The sequence below is a fragment of the Natrix helvetica genome (assembly GCF_964273705.1).
Source record: "Natrix helvetica genome assembly, chromosome: 1".
Taxonomy (NCBI): domain Eukaryota; kingdom Metazoa; phylum Chordata; class Lepidosauria; order Squamata; family Natricidae; genus Natrix; species Natrix helvetica.
The window spans coordinates 241159922-241180289 of NC_138548.1; the positions used below are offsets into that span (position 1 = coordinate 241159922).

The 20368-nt window shown below is 40.8% G+C and overlaps 2 protein-coding genes across 5 annotated transcripts in view; one reads left to right on the plus strand and one right to left on the minus strand.

The window, feature by feature from the left end:
* SLC26A11 (solute carrier family 26 member 11) overlaps window positions 1-9394 on the minus strand; it is a 28031-nt gene extending 18637 nt beyond the window's left edge. For 2 of the 4 annotated variants that reach the window (XM_081935747.1, XM_081935745.1), the window contains exons 1-7: window positions 9254-9394; window positions 8522-8865; window positions 6630-6822; window positions 5513-5598; window positions 3789-3868; window positions 1235-1377; window positions 923-1098 (exon numbers count right to left, since the gene is read on the minus strand). In XM_081935747.1, coding sequence (XP_081791873.1) covers window positions 923-1098; window positions 1235-1377; window positions 3789-3868; window positions 5513-5598; window positions 6630-6822; window positions 8522-8713 — 870 coding nt within the window. In that variant the 5' untranslated portion in view covers window positions 8714-8865; window positions 9254-9394. Of the gene's footprint in view, window positions 1-922; window positions 1099-1234; window positions 1378-3788; window positions 3869-5512; window positions 5599-6629; window positions 6823-8521; window positions 8866-9062; window positions 9209-9253 lie in introns of those variants that run through there. The other 2 variants (XM_081935746.1, XM_081935748.1) reach the window with 2 other exon arrangements.
* A 195-nt stretch (window positions 9395-9589) lies between these two features.
* On the plus strand, window positions 9590-20287 carry SGSH (N-sulfoglucosamine sulfohydrolase). The gene is made up of 8 exons (XM_081935749.1): window positions 9590-9728; window positions 11281-11441; window positions 11567-11672; window positions 13849-13999; window positions 14339-14495; window positions 14642-14723; window positions 17517-17720; window positions 19029-20287. The coding sequence occupies exons 1-8, from the start codon at window positions 9623-9625 to the stop codon at window positions 19586-19588; spliced, it is 1527 nt and encodes a 508-aa protein (XP_081791875.1). The 5' UTR covers window positions 9590-9622; the 3' UTR covers window positions 19589-20287.
* The last annotated feature ends 81 nt before the right edge of the window (window positions 20288-20368 follow it).

The window sequence follows — 20368 nt, forward strand, 5'->3', positions numbered from 1 at the left end:
TACTAAGATGCAAACCTTACCTGAAAAATAATTCTATGTGGATTACAGCTCACAGTGCTAACAACACTTTATTTCAGTATATATTAAAAAATGAGACCAATTTAATGAGAACTATTTTTTTTAAAAAAAGGAAAGACTTTTGTAACAGGTATTGATGAATATTGATGAATATGTTTAAACTCTACAGCTTCATTTTTGAGAGTGGCTAAAACCAAATCTGCTGTAAGTTTAACTGTATTTATTTGTGAAGTTGTGATCAAACTATATAATGCATAAGGAATGGCCTTGAAGGACAGGAGGCAGTGTTGCTTCCAAAGCAGTGGTCAGATAAAAGGGGTCTGAAGCCCAGGCTAAGAAAATAAACCGAGGAAACTTCTCAAACAAGACCTTCCTTAGTTTACACAGAGATAAAGAGGTAGGGAGAGTGCATTCAGATGTACAAGATTCTGTTACAATAAAAGTAGTCCTGAACTACATGGCACTGGTTTCTTAAGTCTGATCTATCTAGAAGGGCTGACATAAATAGAGAGGCAGACATTGAACCAATAAAAAAGAAATACGCTAACAGAGAGGAAACAGAGTACTACAAGACATGGGATAGGTGGTATAATTGGCTTGAAAAGAGATGTAAAATCAATGCATAATGAACACATAGAAAATATAATAAAAGGAGATGGTATATATTTAGAAAGTAATAGAGATGTAAATATTGTATATACACGTATATATTGTACAAATGAGAAATTATGAAACAAAGAGGAATACGTATAAGATAACATTGTAAAATGTTATCTTGTAAAATGGAAAACCCGAAATTAGAAAAAAGATATACCGATAACGGAAGGCTGTAAAAGTGTAATTGCGATTTTAATATTTGGAAAATGCAGAACAAAAACATAAAAAAAAGAAAAGAAATACGCACCTCCACCATTTCCTTAAAATCAACAGTCTGATTGGGTGTGATGATGGAGAATGGGGGTGGCTGGAACAGAGGGAGTCCCTGGGGAATCGTTCCTGTCAGGCTGAAAGGCTGGGAGCCAGTCACTTGGAAAGAATAGGCCACAAGACCAGCCGAGAGAACCACAAGAGCATTACGGGCTGTAAGGAAAAGAGTCTTAAATAAAGTTCTGCATAGTCAAACGATAGGCATGGATTCCATAATTGTGACACGACCTTACAAAAATACTTCCAAGAAGAAAATTAAACACTTGCTTAGAGGACAAGACAGACAAACCTGTAGCTGTTGTCCAAATTATATATCGACTGATTCTGACAGGCGAGGTTTCCATCAGATGGGCCCCGGGGATGCTTTTTTTCATTTGTTGCAGGACCAAAAGGACTATTAGGCAGCAGACCCCAAGGATGGCATCTCCAGCCCTGCAGAGAATCGTGACATTGGTCTACAACAACTCTATACAGATAAAATACCTCCATCCTATTTGCTTTTTAAAGCATGGACCCTTCTCCAATTTGTGCATCGCTCTATTCATCCAGCAAGATACCTGTATTTTTTTATATTGAAGTAACATACATGCTTTCCTGCTGGTGAATTAGATTTTTAATAAACTAAAGGAAATATGAAGTGTGAGATTTAAAAATCTGAAAAACCTAAGCCCAGATTTCATTCATTGTTCATTCAACGTATCCTGTAAGCATATATAGTTTAAGTTTTGTAAGAACAATAATGTTAACCTCAAAGTAAACATAATCCACTCAAAAATGGCCCAGTTAACCATAAAAGATCAGATGAGTGGAGGAGCGTTGCGACGGTACAGACGTGCGGTCTCAATGTTCCGAGACCACCGCCGATACTTTTGCCGCTGGGTGGTCCAATCGGACCTAGAACATCCCGAAGAGACGGTGAACAGGAAGACTGCGTCTTGCTGATCTCAGGGACTCCGCAAAGTCCCTGATTGATCCAAGAGAAGGTTTTCAAGCTGACGACAAAAGGCAGCTAGGCTGATGAAGTTGAGACGGCTCAGGAATGGAAAGAAATGGAAAGAGAAAGTGTGTCCATCTGGTAAGGAATCCTTTCTGTTTTGAAAAAGACTGCCCCAAAAAACCTTTTTTATGCTAAATTAAATCCTTAAGCAGAAGAAGTAAGTGGCGAAATTGACCTGCATTGGATTGTTTTGGATAGTATGCTTTTTTTCCTTTTGTAATTACACTTTGTGGATTGAAGTGCTTGCAACTTTTATCATGAAATGATAAGAGATATAGTTAATTTTATAGATAGATAGATAGATAGATAGATAGATAGATAGATATAGATATAGATATAGATAGATAGATTTAACATAAGGAATTTGGATATAAATTGCAAACAGTGACTTGGAAAAAAAGGCTTAGAAATTTTGTTAATTAATCCCTATTTTGAATATGTTATAAAGGTGTAATCTTATTGGATATATGAAAGTTGATAACAAAAAAATAACAAAATCTTATAATTAGTAAGTAATAATTTAGTAACTTTTAGATAAATAATCGATAATGACAATAAGGTACAAATATGTGTTGGCTTGATGAGAAGAAAGTGGATATAAACAGTAAAGGAATTTCGTAAATGATTTTGTTAACAAATATTAATGACAACAATAATAATGAAATGATAAGAGATATAGTTAATTATATATGTATGTATGTATGTATGTATGTATGTACAGGTTTAACATAAGGAATTTGGATATAAATTGCAAACAGTGACGGGAAAAAAGGCTTAGAAATTTTGTTAATTAATCCTTATTTTGAATATGTTATAAAGGTGTAATGTTATTGGATATATGAAAGTTGATAACAAAAAATTAACTAAGCTTTATAATTAGTAAGTAGTAATTTAGTAACTTTTAGATTGTTATGTTAAATAAATAATCAATAATGGCAATAAGGTACACATATGTCAGTTTGATGAGAAGAAAATGGATATAAACAGTAAAGGATCTTCTGTTAACCAATATTAACTATAACAACTAATAACGGAATGATAATGATAAGGGATACAGTTAATGATATATATATGTACTACCATAACAAAAGGAACCTGGACACAAATTGTAAATAGTGACTTGGGGGGAAAAAAGGCTTAGAAACTTTATCAACTAATCTCTATTTAGAATATGTTATAAAGGCTTAAGGTTATTGGATGATTTTTGTAATAACTAATGAAATGCCATCAGGTGGTTGTGTTTTTAACTATGGATTATTTTAGGCAAAAGGACACTACAACAACTTCAGTCAAATGAGAACTAAACTATGTTGATAGTAAGACTCATTAAGAATCTTTGACATCTGATATGAATATAAGTAATGACTGTGGAAGAGATGCACGAAAGCTAATTGTAACCAATTGACACACTTTCTACAAGATGTAATGTAAGATGATGATTTTTTGTGTGTGTTGTTTGCTTAATAAAAATAATTTTTTCTTGCAAAAAAAAAAGATCAGATGGGTGTTTGTCAGGCTATTTTCCGATTTCTACAGTTTTAAGTTCATGTATTCTTTGCCCTCATTGAAAAAAAATATTTGGCCCTGAGGTGTGATGAAAAAAACAGATATGCCCCAAACTCGTCAGCATTCCAGGTTTTAGCTCCATTCTAAGATTCCCTATGCAATATTTGAGCTCGCACAATTTCCGGGTTTACGAATGCTTAAAGATCTTGAAATGTAACACTCTAAAATGTTTATAATTTCCAGATTCCAATTCTACATACTATTTTTGCACTAATTTCCATTTTTTGTAAACAGGAAGAGGAGAAATAAAAAAAAAAGAGATAAACACTTTTTTTTTTACCTTGTCTCACTAATTCTGTAAAAGGTATAATACACTTGTAAGATGAATTGCTTTGGAATATGCTGCAGACCCAGAAGTGTCTATGGAAAATTAAACACAGACAAGAAATTAACTGATAAAACAAACACACAGACGCACAGACAGACACACACATACACACACACACACATTATGGAGGGTATACTACATGAATGAAATGAATCCAGAAGCCATTTGAAACAAGTTAGTCTTTGATACTGTATCAGAGAACAACTTAGGTAGCTTCTCAAGAAACATGGGTTTGTGATACACATTAGTAAATCTTTCAACTTAATTACAAACCATTTTTAGCATATATACTAAAGTTCGTGCAAGTACAAAGATGGTATTTTTATACATGTGAAATGTTTGACTTTTTTTGGCATAAAAATATAATATATAGTCATAACAGCCAATCTGTAAATTTTAAAACATTATGCTGTTCTAATTGGTTCTTTTATTCCCCACTTTTTGATTTTGATATTCTTAAAAATTGTGCTAGGGTCTAATAACCATGATGAATCTAAAGGGACGGCCTAGACAGCTTCCACCAATATTTTGGTAATGTAATAAGCCAGAAAATGTTTTTAGTGAACTGAAGCAAAACCTTCTATACAAAAAGGCTTCTTTTTGGATGCTCACAAGCAGAAGAACTGTATCTGTGATTGCTATCATCTCAGCCTCTTGCAAATAGTTGACTGTGGTCAACCACAGAGGAAATATTGATGTTATAAGAGACCTAGAATTCAATGGTGCACAATCTTCGGCAATGCTTAGAGAAAATGGGTGTGAGGGAAAGGAAGCTGTAGAGCTCTGCAATTATATAAATTTAAGAATGTTGGAAAGCTCAAGAGATCAAGCTCTTTGCTTTTCAAACGAAGAAGTAGGAAATGAAAACAGAACAAAGTTAAGGGCAGTTTTCAATAGTTTTAAAGAAGTAGTTGCAGAAATGTTGGAGTGTCACACACACACACACACACACACACACACACACACCTTCTCTCTCTTTCTCTCATGATTAAAATCTCCTATAAACTTTCCAACCATCAGAGGTCAGTGTGACTGTCAGGTCCCAAACTAAGAATGACATATGGCAATTCTTCCAAGCTGATTTCGTTATTGTTTCACGTCTATAGACAAAATCTTGCTAGACTGAGCAAGATTCTACTCTACCATATCCATCTACAATATACTCTGTGAACTATTAGGGAGGGGTTGTTTTCACCCTCTTTCTCTCACACATATGGTCAAATTGGTCTTACTCCTCTGGAACACACAAACACATGTATGCGCACACACACATCTACCTCCTCACTACATTCCCTCACAAGCACCTTTACTTAATATGCTGGTCTGGCCTCTATCCTATTCCTACAGAACAGTGGTGGGTTCCGGATCCCATCGTGACCGGTACGCTGCAACAGAGCCCACCCACTGCCCTGCAATGCTCCAGCTGCTCGGTGGAGGTCGCACAGGCGCCGTACGGTGCACATGTGCACAAATGGCCCGTTTGGCTTAAATACAGGTAAGGAACGTGAGCGGGCTGGCGGGTCCTCCAAAACACCATTCCGGTACAGTGACCGCTGCTCCCAGCAGCCACCAGTACACCCGTACCAGGGCGTACCGCCCGGAACCCACCACTGCTACAGAAGCTCCTTCACCTAAAATTGTAATGTAATGGCCAAGGGCAGACAGAGATAGCTTACCTTAACTTGGTTGAAGCCAATGGTGACTGCAGCAGCTGAAGTAAACCCTTTAATGACAGGATACGAAATAAAGTCCAAAATGAAACCTGCCAGGAATAAAGAAAAAAATTCCTTAGTCTTTTATTTCAACCTGGGAGTTAAACCAGCTGGATTTCTTATCCATTCCTCAGACACTTTCCTCTTCTCTTTTCTTTATAGGATCTCTAGCCTTTCTTTCTAAAGCAGAAAACCACCTGACAACTACCCTGTTTCCCTGAAAATAAGACCTCCCTGGATAATAAGCCCAATCGGGCTTTTGAGCACATGCACTAAGCCCTCCCCCAAAAATAAGACCTCCCCGAAAATATTGCAACACACCAGCAGCCATGAGGTGACCACACTCACCTCCTCCTGCACCTCAAAAATAATAAGACCTCCCCGAAAATAAGACCAAGTGCTTATTTCAGGGGTCAAAAGAAAGTAAGACCCTGTCTTATTTTTGGGGAAACACGGTAGCTAGATAAAGCTGGGGTCTAGAGAGAGAGAGATTATTTCCAGCTATTACTTAAAATAAGGATTCTTGTATGCATCAAGTCCTATTTTAGGAGGAAACCTGTCCATTTAGCTGTAAATGCAAAACTAAGTTAGGAAGAACAAGATGATTTGAATGCATAATCTATGGAGTTGTTCTTTTACTATGGAGTTCATCTCATTAAGCATTGCCATCCCAAAGTACTTTAAACAGAGTACACCTGGCATTTAATTGAAGCATCTGTGAATCTCTCTTCATAATTACACATGGACAGCCAGTTCAATATATATATATAAGCAGACAATATCAGAGTCTACCAGAAGGTGAAGAATAATTCATAAATCACCTTAATAAAAGAGAGTTTGAATGAGCCTGTAAATCCTGTACTAACTTATCTGGCAGATACCCCAATGAACTCAAGGATTCATATCTTTTGCACAGATATTTGGAAAAATGCCCTGCAATTTATAGAAAGTGAAGGATACAAAAGCAGGGGAACTCATTTCTACTTTTTGGTCACATTTGACTCCCAATTATCTTCTTTGGCCAATAATAGTAACAGGGCAGTGGACTAAGAAAACCAATATAAAAGCAACCAAGTCTTACCAAGATGGAGGAGTCCCATTGCTAACTGGATGCAACCTGAAAGAAAGGTGAGGAGAACGGCCAAGGCGGGATCATGGAATGCGTAGGAAGAAACCAAGAGGGACATGATGGCTGTTGGGCCAATTGTTATATCTTTGGAGGTCCCCAAAAAGCAGTAGATGAAACAACCCATGAAGGAAGAATAGAGACCATACTGCAAAGGAGAGGGGAAAGCAACATCAGAGACTAGTCATAGTACTTGAAGGACTGTAAGCCAATAAGACCACAAAGGTTATGAAAGGCCTACAAAATACAAATTGCGTTTAACGGAAAATTTGCTGAATTATTTTTAAAAGGAGTACAGGCAGTTGTCGGTTAGCAACTGTCTTATTTAGGGAACAGTCACAATGTAAAAGGCAATGAGAAAATAACACATCTACACATTTATTACCTTCACAGGTTTGCAAAGCAAAAGAAAGCTGAAGTCAAATTATAAACATAGTTGCAGTTTCACTTTAGAAAATGAACTCTGAAAACAAATATCTGCCAGAGGATAACTAGGGCAAGCAATCTTTTTCGGGCTGGTAGATGTATGTAGGGCTTTGTCTGTGAGAAAAAGTCATCATCTCAAAATAACTTCCCATGGAATGTGGGCATCCACAAAATGGCTGCCACAATGGACTTGGCCAGAGACAAAATACTCATTTACCGGAAGGGAAAACTATAGAAGTTGTTACTTTTATAGCTCTAGAAATCTACTAATATCGCTTAGGTTTATCTTTCTCTTTCTGAGTAAGCACTGCCTTTCCAGAGAAACAACTGTACATATACAAGGGCATAAAGGTATTGTAGAAAATAAAGGAGGAGTGTACCAGCTTCTCAATTAATATTTTTAAATACAGGTAGTCCTTGACTTACAACAGTTCATTTAGTGACCATTTGAAGTTACAAAAGCACTGAAAAAATGACTTATGACAATTTTTCATACGTATGACCATTGCAGCATCCCCGTGGTCATGTGATCAAAATTCAGATGCTTGGCAATGACTCATATTTATGACAGTTGCAGTGTCCTGGGGTCACGTGATCACCTTTTGCGACCTTCTGGCAAGCAACATCAATGAGGAAGCCCGATTCATTTAACAACCATGTTACTAACTTAACAACTGCAGTGATTCACTTAAAAACTCTGGCCAAAAAGGTCATAAAGTAGGGCAAAACTCACTTAATGAATGTTCCGCTTAGCAACCGAAATTTTGGGCTCAATTGTGGCCATGTCGAGAATTACCTGTAATCCTTTAAAAAAAAAAGGGATAACCAGGCAGATGGCAATGGGCAGCACATTGCCCACATCTGGAATAATATTTTGACTTTGATATTTTATACAGCAACTTCTCTATCACCTTTTGCCATGTCCCTGTTACAGCCCACTTGCAATTTCTCATTTGGCTAGGATAGGTGAGAAAATAAACACATCTGGATATAACACATGTGGATTTTCCCTCTGTAAGAGTACTAAATATGAAGCATCATACACTTGTATGAATAAATGAAGACGCTACCTAATTAATGATCAGCTCCCAGGCTAAAGCTTAAAACACAAAAGATAGCCATTCTTTCACAAACATCCATTCCTCCAGCCACCTGACCTTGCCCTCGGTGGCATCCAGTAAAACTAGTCTAATCTTTCCTGCAACCATCAAATGGTATTGTCAGACCAAGCATTCCTTTAAAAAAAGGAAGTGAGTTTGAACTCAGTTTCGATCCTTTTCCTCTTCACTTAGATGAGGCACCTTTTCTGCAATAAGGCCAGTCCCACTGCTAATGGGAATGCTGACTTAGGAGGTGTACTTTGGAGTTGTACAAATACAATGGTATGTTAAGTATAGCCACAGTTGCATGAATAACCTCACCTGCACGGGGAGACCAGCCACCACAGCATAAGCAAAAGCTTGTGGCACGACTGTCATCCCCACAGTCAGCCCGGCCATAAGATCCAGCTGTAGCCATTGCAGAGAATACTTGGGAAGCCAAGTTAGCACCGGCAATCTCTTTGCAGTTGCTCTGCAACATTGCTCCCAACGCTCCTGGTTTCTTTCTGACATGGCTGGATGCTTTGTGGTTCAGACTGATTCACTTGGGATCTACCATCTCAAAGTCCTCCTCCTCAAAGCACTATCAGGCAAAGTCACAGGCAAACCCAGCTGTCATAGCAAATGGTTTTGCTGGAGTAAGTAGCAAACTAGCAGTACACGTCCTGGAAAAGGAATAGGATAGCAATTAGGCGACACTACCAATTCTCCATTTTGTATAGGAACAAAGGATCCCGCCTTAACATAATATTGTCCCTCCCTTAACAGTAAACAATTGCAACATCTTCTTCTAATTTCCGTAGAGGACACGGACCTAAGCATATTTTGTATTTAAATATTTGCGACCCAGCTGTTGCTGTACCGTTGTTTGTTGTGCACTCCTGCACTTGGCAGAGCTGGAATGAAAAACAGGGCAAGGACCGCTCAAATCGGGCAATCGAGTTAAAATTAGGAGATCTTTAACAAAAAGTAATTTAGGAGAGTCCCAAGTGGAGGAGCAAGGCTAGGCGGGGAAGGAGGAGTTAGTAGTCATCAAGACCAGAGAAAACTTACATTAAGAGGTCCTGCTGGGTCGCGATGAAAGATGGTTGTGGAATATTATCAGGCACCATCTGATCAGCTCTCCAAAGATACCGAGCGGCCCCTTCCGGAGGGCGCCTGCATGTTGGCCGGTCGATGTCTAATTCCTCGAATTCCTCAATTCAAGCTGATCGAACGGCAAACAAAACCCAAATTAACCCCAGATTCCGAGCGGCCGAGTCCCGACTCTTCTCGGCTCACGTGATCCGGGCTTTCCGTGGAAGCGGAAGCGGAGCCGGGCAGTGATTAAGCTCCTTCCTAGTCTCCAGCTGCGGTGAATGCGAGAGTTGCTCGGTTCGGGGACCGTCTGCCCGGGGCAGGCCCGGGCGAGGCGAGTTTGCCATGCAGCCGCCCGTACAGAGGTGCGTGGTGGCTCTCCTCCTTCTGGGGCTCTGTAACGCTAGGAAGGGCGGCCCCACCAGGCCCCGCAACGTCCTGCTGATTGTAGGTGAGCAAACCAATCCGGGGGGGGGGCACTTCAGACCCTTCTGCGTTGGGATCCCTGGCGCGATGTGCTTGGCCCACTTTTGGCTTTCGTTGGGAGCTGCTTTAAGAAGGTGGGATCACCTAAGCCAGGGAGGTCCAAACTTGGGAACTTTTAAGACTTGTGGAGTTGAAGTCCACAAGTCTTAAAGTTCCCAAGTTTGGACACCCCTGGCCGAAGCAAACTTCGGGTGGTTCTGAAGCAAGGTAAAAGTCGGGCTTGAATATTTGGATGGAATATTTGGATGGAAGGCAATCGGGAAACCCCAGAGCTATAGGGAAATCGAAAAGGGAGAAGGGAAGAAGAAGCCATGGACAAAACGTTCTAGTATTGTTGTGTGACAGCTTCATGATTGTGTTGATGAGATAAACTCAACTGAATAGAGAACCTCTGCCTTTTCAGAAGATGGGACGGCCAGTGTTCGCCTCTGTGTTCTACAGGAGAGTAATATACACTCTTCTGTGTCACAGTCACACCCCTCTTGGTTTGGGTTGGCAGGAAGAGAGGTTCCAAATATGGACTCTTGTTTTCCACATATTATCCAGACTGAGCTCCTTGTGGTTAGTAAATTTCCATAGGACAGGCAAATATTCAACAGGTGCAGACTTTGAGCTATGGTGGGAAGTCTGCCACAAATTCTGCCAGAAATAAGAATAGCTTACATATGAACCCTAAATGACACAATAATGGGCATTTGAGCAATTTGGTTATGGTGCCAGGTCGCAGCTATTGCTTGTGAAAGAATGAAGAACCAAATATTGTTGAAATATAAGAAAATTTTGAAAACGTGTGACAGAATGAACAGGGCTGTGGGATGTATTTCCACATAATTTTGTAGCTTGTGCTGTGTGCATTTAGCTAAATTAGTGGGACCTATGTTTTTGCAGAACCATAACATGGCTCAGGAGCCAAAAGTTTCCCTTTTCAGCTGTGATTGATTGCAGGCTGTGATTGATTGCAGGCTTCCTGGGTTGAAATGCAATATAGGGCTCTTGTTCCTTTTTTGCTCACTGCTCGCTGAGTTTTGCACACGTTATATTCTATTTTCACAGAGTTACACTCTTTCCCGTCAATGGTTCAGGGTTGTGGTTTTCAATCAGTGGTTGCCGGTTACCCCTCAAATTTATGTATCCACACGGGAATCACAAAGATATTGCATCAATCATATCCATGGTGGGCAAAAGCTTTTTAAACATTAGATGTTAACATTAACGGGAGACAAAAATGCTCTGTGTTCAAAATAGCATTGGTTGGATAAATGACTTGAGTCTGTCCTGGAGCACAACACTTTTGAATTTCAGAGGCTGAAATCTCCTTAAGTCTGTGTTACAAAACTTCACTCTGCCCCAGCCAAGACAATGGTTTTACACGTTCCAGCAACCTCCAGATGTTTTCCACCCACAAATACAATAGCTTTGTGGATGACTATCCCAGAAGATTGTAGCAAATGTTCATAGGGAACAGGAATAGAATACAGATCTCACCCCTTGACTTGTGCTCTTCCTTCCCCTGGCAGCGGACGATGGTGGTTTTGAGAGTGGTGTGTATAACAATACAGTCATAAAGACCCCAAACCTAGATGCTTTGGCCCAGCGGAGCTTGATCTTCCAGAATGCCTTCACTTCTGTCAGCAGCTGCTCCCCCAGCAGGGCCAGCCTCTTGACGGGCCTGCCTCAGGTAACACACATCAGATGGGAGCAGAGGGCATGCCATGGCTTGATTCTGTCCTTTCCTTTGAAAGTTACAATTGCCACCAAACTGTGGATCCCACCTTATTGCAAATGATTTCTGTCCAACCACAGCACCAAAATGGGATGTACGGATTGCATCAAGATGTGCACCACTTCAACTCCTTTGATAGTGTCCGGAGCCTCCCCTTGTTGCTTAACCAGGCTGGGATACGGACAGGTAAGCAGAGGAGAGCACAGCTCCTTCTTTCACTTCCTCAGATCAGCTGGAACTCTTTCTGTTTGGGGTTTGGTTGAGACAGCCTGCAAGTTTAAGAAAGACTTAGTCTCTCCCTCTCCCACTCCCTCCCTCCCTCCCTCCCTCCCTCCCTCCCTCTCTCTCTCTCTCTCTCTCTCTCTCTCTCTCTCTCTCTCTCCTTTGCAGCCCAATAAGAAAATGCTAGCAATGATAAATGTTATTTTAAAAAGAGATGCTGCATATATTAATTCTGAGGCAGCTGGTTGTTGCTGTCGAAAGCAGAATAGACACTTGATTTAACTGCTCAATTAAAATCAACAGAACGTTACATTACTCTTATTTAATGCTTTATTTCCAATTTTTTTTTGTCAGTGCTGATAAGGCCATTAGAAAAAAGGTTGTCTTAATAAAGGGTGACAGGACTAAAGCTAGAATAAGTGATAGAAATAAGGGGGAATATTAGTGTATACATTTTTACATAATAAAATAAAAGTAAAAACAAGAGAAAACATGGAATAATTGAATAACGATAGATTGTAACCTAATATAAAGTATATTATTATTAGATAAACATAAGTTGATTGAATGTAATAATTATGATTAACTTTATCAGGTTTACTTGTATCAGAATGTATGACACCCACTACAGGTACCACATTGTTCACACATAGATTTGATATATTTGTAAAAAATAAAAAACTTGGTGGGGGGAAGGTTGTCTTTTGAATTGCCTCCCTCAATTATGCTTTTGCCTCATTTAGTCCAACTCCAACGGAGAAAAATATTTCTGAGAATCAGTTTGGTCTAGTAGTTAAGGCACCAGGCTAGAAACTAGGAGAGTTTGAGTTCAAATTTCATGGCCACCTTAGCCATGAAAATCAACTGAGTGACCTTGGGCCAATCACTCTGTCTCTGTCCAACCCCCCTCACAGGGTTATTGTAGTAGACAAAATAGGAGGAGGAAGGAGTATTACTGTATTTTTCGGAGTATAAGGTGCACCAGAGTATAAGACGCACCCAGGTTTTGAAGAGGCATTTTTTTTAAAAAGTAGGTAGGTAGATAGAGGGATAGAGAGGGAGAGAAAGAGAGACAAATACAGGAGGGAGGGAGAGAAAGTAGTTAGTAGGTAGGTAGATAAAAGGATATATATATATAGAGAGAGAGAGAAATAGAGAGAGAGAAATACAGTAGGGAGGGAGGGAGAGAAAGAGTGTAGATAGGTAGAGGGATAGAGAGAGAGAAATATATATAGAGAGAAATACAGTAGATAGGGAGGGGGAGAGAGAGAGTGAGTAGATTGGTTGGTAGGTAGAGGGATAGAGAGAGAAAAATAGAGAAATACAGTAGATAGGTAGGGAGAGAGAGAGGGGGTAGGTAGGTATATAGGTATATAGAGGGGGAGAGAGAGAAATACAGTAGGTAGGGAGAGAGAGAGAGAAAAATAGAGAGAGAAATACAGTAGATAGGGAGAGACAGAGAGAGTAGGTAGGTAGGTAGGTAGGTAGGTAGGTAGGTAGGTAGGTAGGTAGGTAGATGTTTCCAGGTGTATTTCTCCATGTGCTGGAGAAGGAAATAGCTGACAACCTGTAGCACCTAAAACTTTGTTTCTGCTGGGGCAGCACTTGATCAATGTAATTCTCATCAACCACTCTAACTAAACAGCTTTCCGAAAGGGGTAAAAAAAAGTTTTTGTACTCTGCAAACCTCCCCAAGACAGCCCGTTTTTCGCGAAAACGGGCCCATTTTTTTTAAAAAAAGGCATGAAAAACCTTGGGGGGGGGCTTGCAGGGTGCTCCTGGGGGGGGGGAGAGCAAAAACGATACATCTTATACTCCGAAAAATACAGTAGATATATTTGTTGCCTTGAGTTGTTTGTAAAAATAATAAAGGAGGGATACAAATAAATAAATTTCATAGCACATTATAAATTGCACCACTTTAGTTTCTGAAGCTAGATTGTCATTTTTTTTTACATGCCCATCATTCTGTTAAGCTTCATGAAAGAACGTAAGTAGCGTAGAATCCTTCCATCCCTCTTTGCCCCTGTAAATACCAAGGTTATGTCTATTTTGTACATGTAATGTGGGCACTATCCTAACTCACAGGTTAATATTACTATCCTTTTTTTGACTGACTCTGGCTCCTCGTCCCTTTCAGGAATCATTGGCAAGAAGCACGTTGGGCCAGAGGCTGTATATCCCTTTGACTTTGCCTACACTGAGGAAAACAGTTCTGTCCTGCAAGTGGGCAGAAATATCACCCGAATCAAATTGCTTGTTCGGAAATTCCTCCAGAGTGTGGATGAAAAGTAAGATCCAGTACTGGAATGATCCCTTCCTTAAGTCTCCATGGAATATCCAGATCCAGGACCAGGCCTTTCGGACCCGTCTTTCACTCATATTCGGCAGACCCAGCAGAGACCCCAAGAGAATGTTTTGGGAAATAAAATGGTTCTGTATATCAAGATAAAGGATTAAAATCAAGGAGAATCCAAACTTGGGTGGGGGGGTATGGAGAAGGTGAAAATGGAACTTAGCAAAGCTAGAAGCATCCAAAGTTTTGCTTTAAATAGTGCAGAGGAAGCACTGCTACGGCATTATCAAGAACCCTTAACTGTGTTTTTGCCCTTTTTTTTTTCAACCTGTAGGCCTTTTTTCCTTTACGTGGCTTTCCATGATCCCCATCGTTGTGGTCATTCCCAGCCGCAGTATGGAGTCTTCTGTGAGAAATTTGGCAATGGGGAGCCTGGAATGGGCTGGATCCCAGATTGGAAACCTGAGTTCTACCATCCAGATCAAGTGCAGGTGAGGTCTAGGATTTTCTTTTCCACCTGGGTTCCAGCAATACCTGCAAGTGGCAATACTTGTCATAATAATTCACCTTTGTTACCTAAAGGTCTTTCCTAGGGTAGCTTCTAGCTTCATCTCCTGTATCTCCTTTTGGCCTTCAGGTCCCTTATTTTGTACAAGACACCCCAGCTGCTCGTGAGGATTTGGCAGCTCAATACACAACTGTTGGGCGCATGGACCAAGGTACATGATTACTGAACCAGGTAGTTCTGCCTACAGGAGTGGGAGAAAGGGCTTGGTACTTCTGAAAGGGATCAAGACCTTTAATTAATGATTAATGATGGTTCATTTTTATATACTTAAGAATCAGTCTGATTTTGCTTTGTGCACATAAAGGCATACGTATTACTGTAGTTCTGAGAGAGCAGATGGTAAATCATCATCTGTTTATTAAAAAAAAAGAATACAACTCTAGTTTTTAGAAACCTGTGCATTTCACTGTGTGGACTCTTAAGAAGTCTTTCTAAGAAGTCTTTCTAGCTCTTACATGTAGTAGCCTTGCAACTACTATCTAGTAGCTTTTATTTGCATCTTTTATACAACTCAAGGTAGCATACCTAATGCTCCCATTTTCTATGTTCTCCACAACAACAACTCCATGAGGTAACTTGGGCTGAGAGAGAATGACTGGCCCAAAGTCACTCGGCCAGTTTTCATGCTGGAGATAGGCCTATGATTCAGTCTTCTAATTACTAGGCCCATGATGGCAAACCTATGGCTCGCATGCTGGAAGTGGCATGCATAGCCATCTGTCCGGGCATATGAGCCATCACCTGTTGCTCTTCTGGGATCTGGCATGCCGGCCAGCTGATCTTCATGTGCACGGAAACATCAGAAAATGGAAGGGCAGCCGCATGCGCGTGCCGGGAAGATTATTTTCCGGTTTATGGCAAGCGCACCGGCCAACTGGTCTTCCGGTTTCGGGCATCCATGCGCATGCAAAGACCAAATGGCCAGTGCACATGTGTGGGCTGGAAACTGGAAGATCATCTTCCCATCGCATGTGCACCGGGCGATTGATCCTCCAGGTTCTGGCACATGCATGTGCACTGGCCAGCTTGTCTTTGTGTGCATGCATGCATGCCAGAAACCAGAAGACCAGGTGGATGACATGCATGTGCGCACCAGAAACCAGAAGACCAGTTGGCCGGGCACGCATGCGCATCAGGCGACTGCTCTTCTCGTTTCCGGCATGCAGGTGCGCCTGCGCTTCCATTTGTGTTGCAATTGTGCTGATAAATAAATAAAGGGAGACTAGTATAGATATATATATGTATATGTATGCCCAAATATGGGAGGGAGCTCACTCCTCCCTCTTTCTGTCCTTTCGGCTCATCACAGAAAACCATCCAGGCAGAAACCCATATTTTTATTTTTAATGTTGCCTTTTTTATATTTGTGTTGTATTTGTGCTGATAAAATGTAACACAAACACATACTTATTTCCCTGGCTCAGCTGATAAAGGAGGAGAAGCCTGTGGCATAGTGGCTAAGACTCTTGCCTAGAGTATAATACAGCCCAGGTTCGAATCCCAGTAAGGGTATGGCTAGCTGATGAGACCTAATAGCTCGAAATGGATCTATACTAGTCTCCCTTTATTTTATCAGCACAAATACAACACAAATATAAAAAAGGCAACATTAAAAATAAAAATATGGGTTTCTGCCTGGATGGTTTTCTGTGATGAGCCGAAAGGACAGAAAGAGGGAGGAGTGAGCTCCCTCCCATATTTGGGCATACCAGGGGTTGTAACACAAACACACACACACACACACCACACACACACACACACACACACACACACACACACACACACACATATATATTTGTGTTACAACCCCTGGTATGCCCAAATAGAGAAGAGAACCCGTGGCTTAGTGGTTAAGACTCCTGCCTAAGATATATACAGCCTGGGTTCTAATCCCAGTATGGGTATGGCTAGCTGATGAGAGCTAATTAGCTCGAAATAGATCTATCCTAGTCTCCCTTTATTTATTTATCAGTACAAAGACAACACACACACACATTTTTATATATATATATATATATATATATATATATATATATATATATATATATATATATATATATATATATATATATATATATATATATATATATATATATATATATATATATATACATACATACATACATACATACATACATACATACATACATACATACATACATACATGCTGGTCTTGTTGTATTCAGGTCTTTTACCATGTAAGATTGAGATTGTCTTGGCAACGTTTCAGCGAGGTCTCACTCGCCATCTTCAGGCTGGTGTTTTTGGCTTAAAGCGTGATCGGAGCTGCCGTCCCTCTACAAACCTTGGTGGGGGGTGGGGAGTGCTGGCCCCGTTTCAGCAAGTGGATTGATTGGCTGTGTGGTTGTATCATGATTGGTAGATTGGTGCTGATTGGTGCAGGCTGTGTGTGCATTGTTGTTTTGTATTGTAACGGCTTGGGTGGTGGGTGATGTTCGTTTGTTGGCTAGGGCTGGTTTCCAGATGTCTGGCAGGCAGGAGGCATCGTCACGTTTATTCATGTTGTGGGGATGTTTCTTTATTTCGATAGCTTCCATAATTATTCTCTTGTTGAGGTGTTCAGTTTTGGAGATTTATTTGGTTCCTTCAAAATTAATTTCATGTCCTGTAGCTTTAAGGTGCTAGAAAAGGGAGGAAGTTTTTTCTTTTTTTCCTACTGCGTTTTTGGGTTCTGCGATGCATTTATTCTCCTGTTTATTTGTCCTATGTATGTTGCTAGGCAAATTTTGCATGGTATTTCGTAGACTCCTTGGTTTTCTAGCTGGATTTTGTCTTTAGAGTTTCTTAAGATGTTGACTATTTTTTGGTCAGTGTTGAAGGCTGTCTTGATATTGTGTTTTTGGAGAATTTTGCTGATTTTATCTATCTATCTATCTATAATATGTATGTATGTAAAAATATTTATTGTATATTATTTCTGCAGGCCTTGGCCTTATCCTAGAGGAGCTCCGCCATGCAGGCTTCCAAAACAGCACTCTTGTGATCTATACTTCAGACAACGGCATCCCCTTTCCCAGTGGCAGAACCAACCTGTACTGGCCAGGCATAGCTGAGCCCCTCCTGGTCTCATCTCCTGAGCATCCTTCGCGTTGGGGCCAAGTCAGCAGAGCCTACATCAGCCTCCTGGGTAAGAGCAGCTGAGAGATGAACTGGTGGGTTTGTCCCATGGAAGAGGCTGGGATGTGCTAAAGGAAACTATAACACACTTTCCACTTTGCATTAGCCTTTTCTGAAGATCTTCCTCTTTGGAGAGAGAAGGGGAAATTATGGTTGCAGCTGACATGTCTGGCAGTTTCGTCTATGTGGATGTCCTTCTCGGCTCTTTCCCAAGTATATTTTCAGGAATAGCTATGTTTTACAATCCCTTCCAAACAGTTCCTTATGCAGAACTTGTACTTATTTAATACTTATTTAAAGGATTGGAATAAATAAATCCCTTAAATGTCTTACATGCTGGCTTTACACATAGGGTTTATTCAACAAGCCGTGGTTAAGTAAGTCGTGGCAAATGTGGGAACCCACCTACTAGGTGATTAGATGCACATGTGGTTGGCAGAAGGCAGCCTCGGTCATATTTCCCTTTTCTTGTTCCCTCATTCAAACGGCAAAAAAGGGAAACAAAGTGGAAGAATGGGAAGCCAGTGTAGTGTAAGGGCTGAAGGAGGGAACCACAATGCTGAGACCAGATAGAACGGTTGTGTAAACCTTAGGCAAGCGCTTCTCAATCTCATGGATCAGCAAGAAGAACCAAAAGTTTCCTGACTTTAAAAGGGAGAAAAAAGTGGCTTAAGATTTAAACCCTGGGTTGAGAGAGAGAAATTTCTGTGGGATGCTTAGTTATGGCTTCTTTCTTGTCTGCATTAAAGCAACTCCTTTAGCCATTGTATCGGAGAAGCTTCTGCTGTTGGGTTGAATTTACCCCTGAGTAGAGATACACCCCTAAATATATATGATGTTTGACCCATTGGTCCCTACCTTACCATCTTTACTGAGCCTAAATTCTATTGAGTAGATGCCTGTAGAAAGTATAGAACTGGAGCTAACTGGTGTAACCTAGAAAATCTTAGGAAGAGACAGCTGTTTTTTATAGGACTTAGAAATATTGTTCCATACTAGGTAACACCTGCAGCCTAAAGTTCCTTCTGGTCTCTTCCCTCTGCATCAGATAGCAATAGCATTTAGACTTATATACCGCTTCACAGTGCTTTTACAGCGCTCTTTAAGCGGTTTTACAGAGTCAGCCTATTGCCCCCAACAATCTGGGTCCTCGCTTTACCCACCTTGGAAGGATGGAAGGCTGAGTCCACTTTTGAGCCAGGTGAGATTCAATCTGCCAAATTGCCGGCAGCCGGCAGTCAGCAGAAGTAGCCCGCAGTACTGCACTCTAACCATTGATGCATGTTTTCTGCTTCAGCTTTCCCTTCTCTCTCTGCAGATATCACTCCCACCATTCTGGACTGGTTTTCTGTGCCCTATCCCAGGTACAGTCTGTTTGGGAAGCAGATAGTGCAGCTCACTGGGAAGTCTCTGCTGCCGGCATTATCACTGGAGCCAAAATGGAGAACTGTGTTTGCCAGTCAGAGCCTGCATGAGGTGACCATGCACTATCCCATGCGAGCTGTGCAGCATGGCACCCTGCATTACATTCACAATCTACAGAACCGAACCGCCTTTCCCATTGATCAAGATTTCTACGTTTCACCCACGTTCCAGGACCTGCTGAACAGAACTCAGGCAGGGCAACCAACTCATTGGAATAAGACTTTGCGTAGCTACTATTATCGGGATCGCTGGGAACTCTACGATCACAGCACTGATCCTACCGAAAGCCACAATGTGGCTTCTGATCCACGCTATGCACATGCTCTTGAAGAGCTGCAGGGGCTGCTGTTGAAGTGGCAGTGGGAGACCAATGACCCCTGGGTATGTGCTCCTGATGGTGTCTTGGAGGATAAGCCTGTCCCCAGGTGTTGCCCACTCCATAATGAGCTGTGATTTTCTTGTTGCCTTCCTGTTTTTGTGGCAGTTACTCAGCCGTCTGCAACAGGAAAAGATTTGCAACTCAAGCTGGTGCTGATGCAACTTTGCAGAATTAAATAATATTGAAGTTGCACCTGAGAGAAGAATTGGAGTAAAAACGCAAGGAAGTGTTTGCCCTCCACACAAGAACGAAATGCCATATGTTTTGAACATTTGCTGCCATAAGAACGCCACAAGCATCTTCCAGATGGATGGCCACAATTGCCATCCTTCCCTGTAAGAATGGATAATGGCCAGACACTGTGAAAATGATGAAAAGTTGTAGTCCAGATTAAAATAACTGGAGAAACCCAGTTTAAGAGATGAGTTGATCACTACTATAAGTGTCCTCGGCCAAATTGTGGTATCACAAAAATACAGTTGGGCTGGTCCCATATCAGTTGTTACACATAGGGCAGGGATAGAAACTGGCCAAGTTTAAAAACAGTTGAAAGAGGAGAAATGAATATTTATCTAGATTCTGTAGCCTGCACATTTCATCATTATTCTACCACAGAATACTGAGATGACTAGAAACAGCTTTTGGTTTGCCTGCAGGGGTGGTATAGATCTGCAAAGCAATTGCTCCAATTTAAAACTAGTTCTCCAGAATATGCGTAATACGGCTGAAGCCTACTTTTATACAATAAAGAAATGAAATGTTGTTCTTAACTAGTTTTTTTGTTTGTGAGTGGTTTTATTCCTTCATTAAAACAAGGGTAGGCTTGTTTTAGACTACACCTGGCTTCTTCCCCA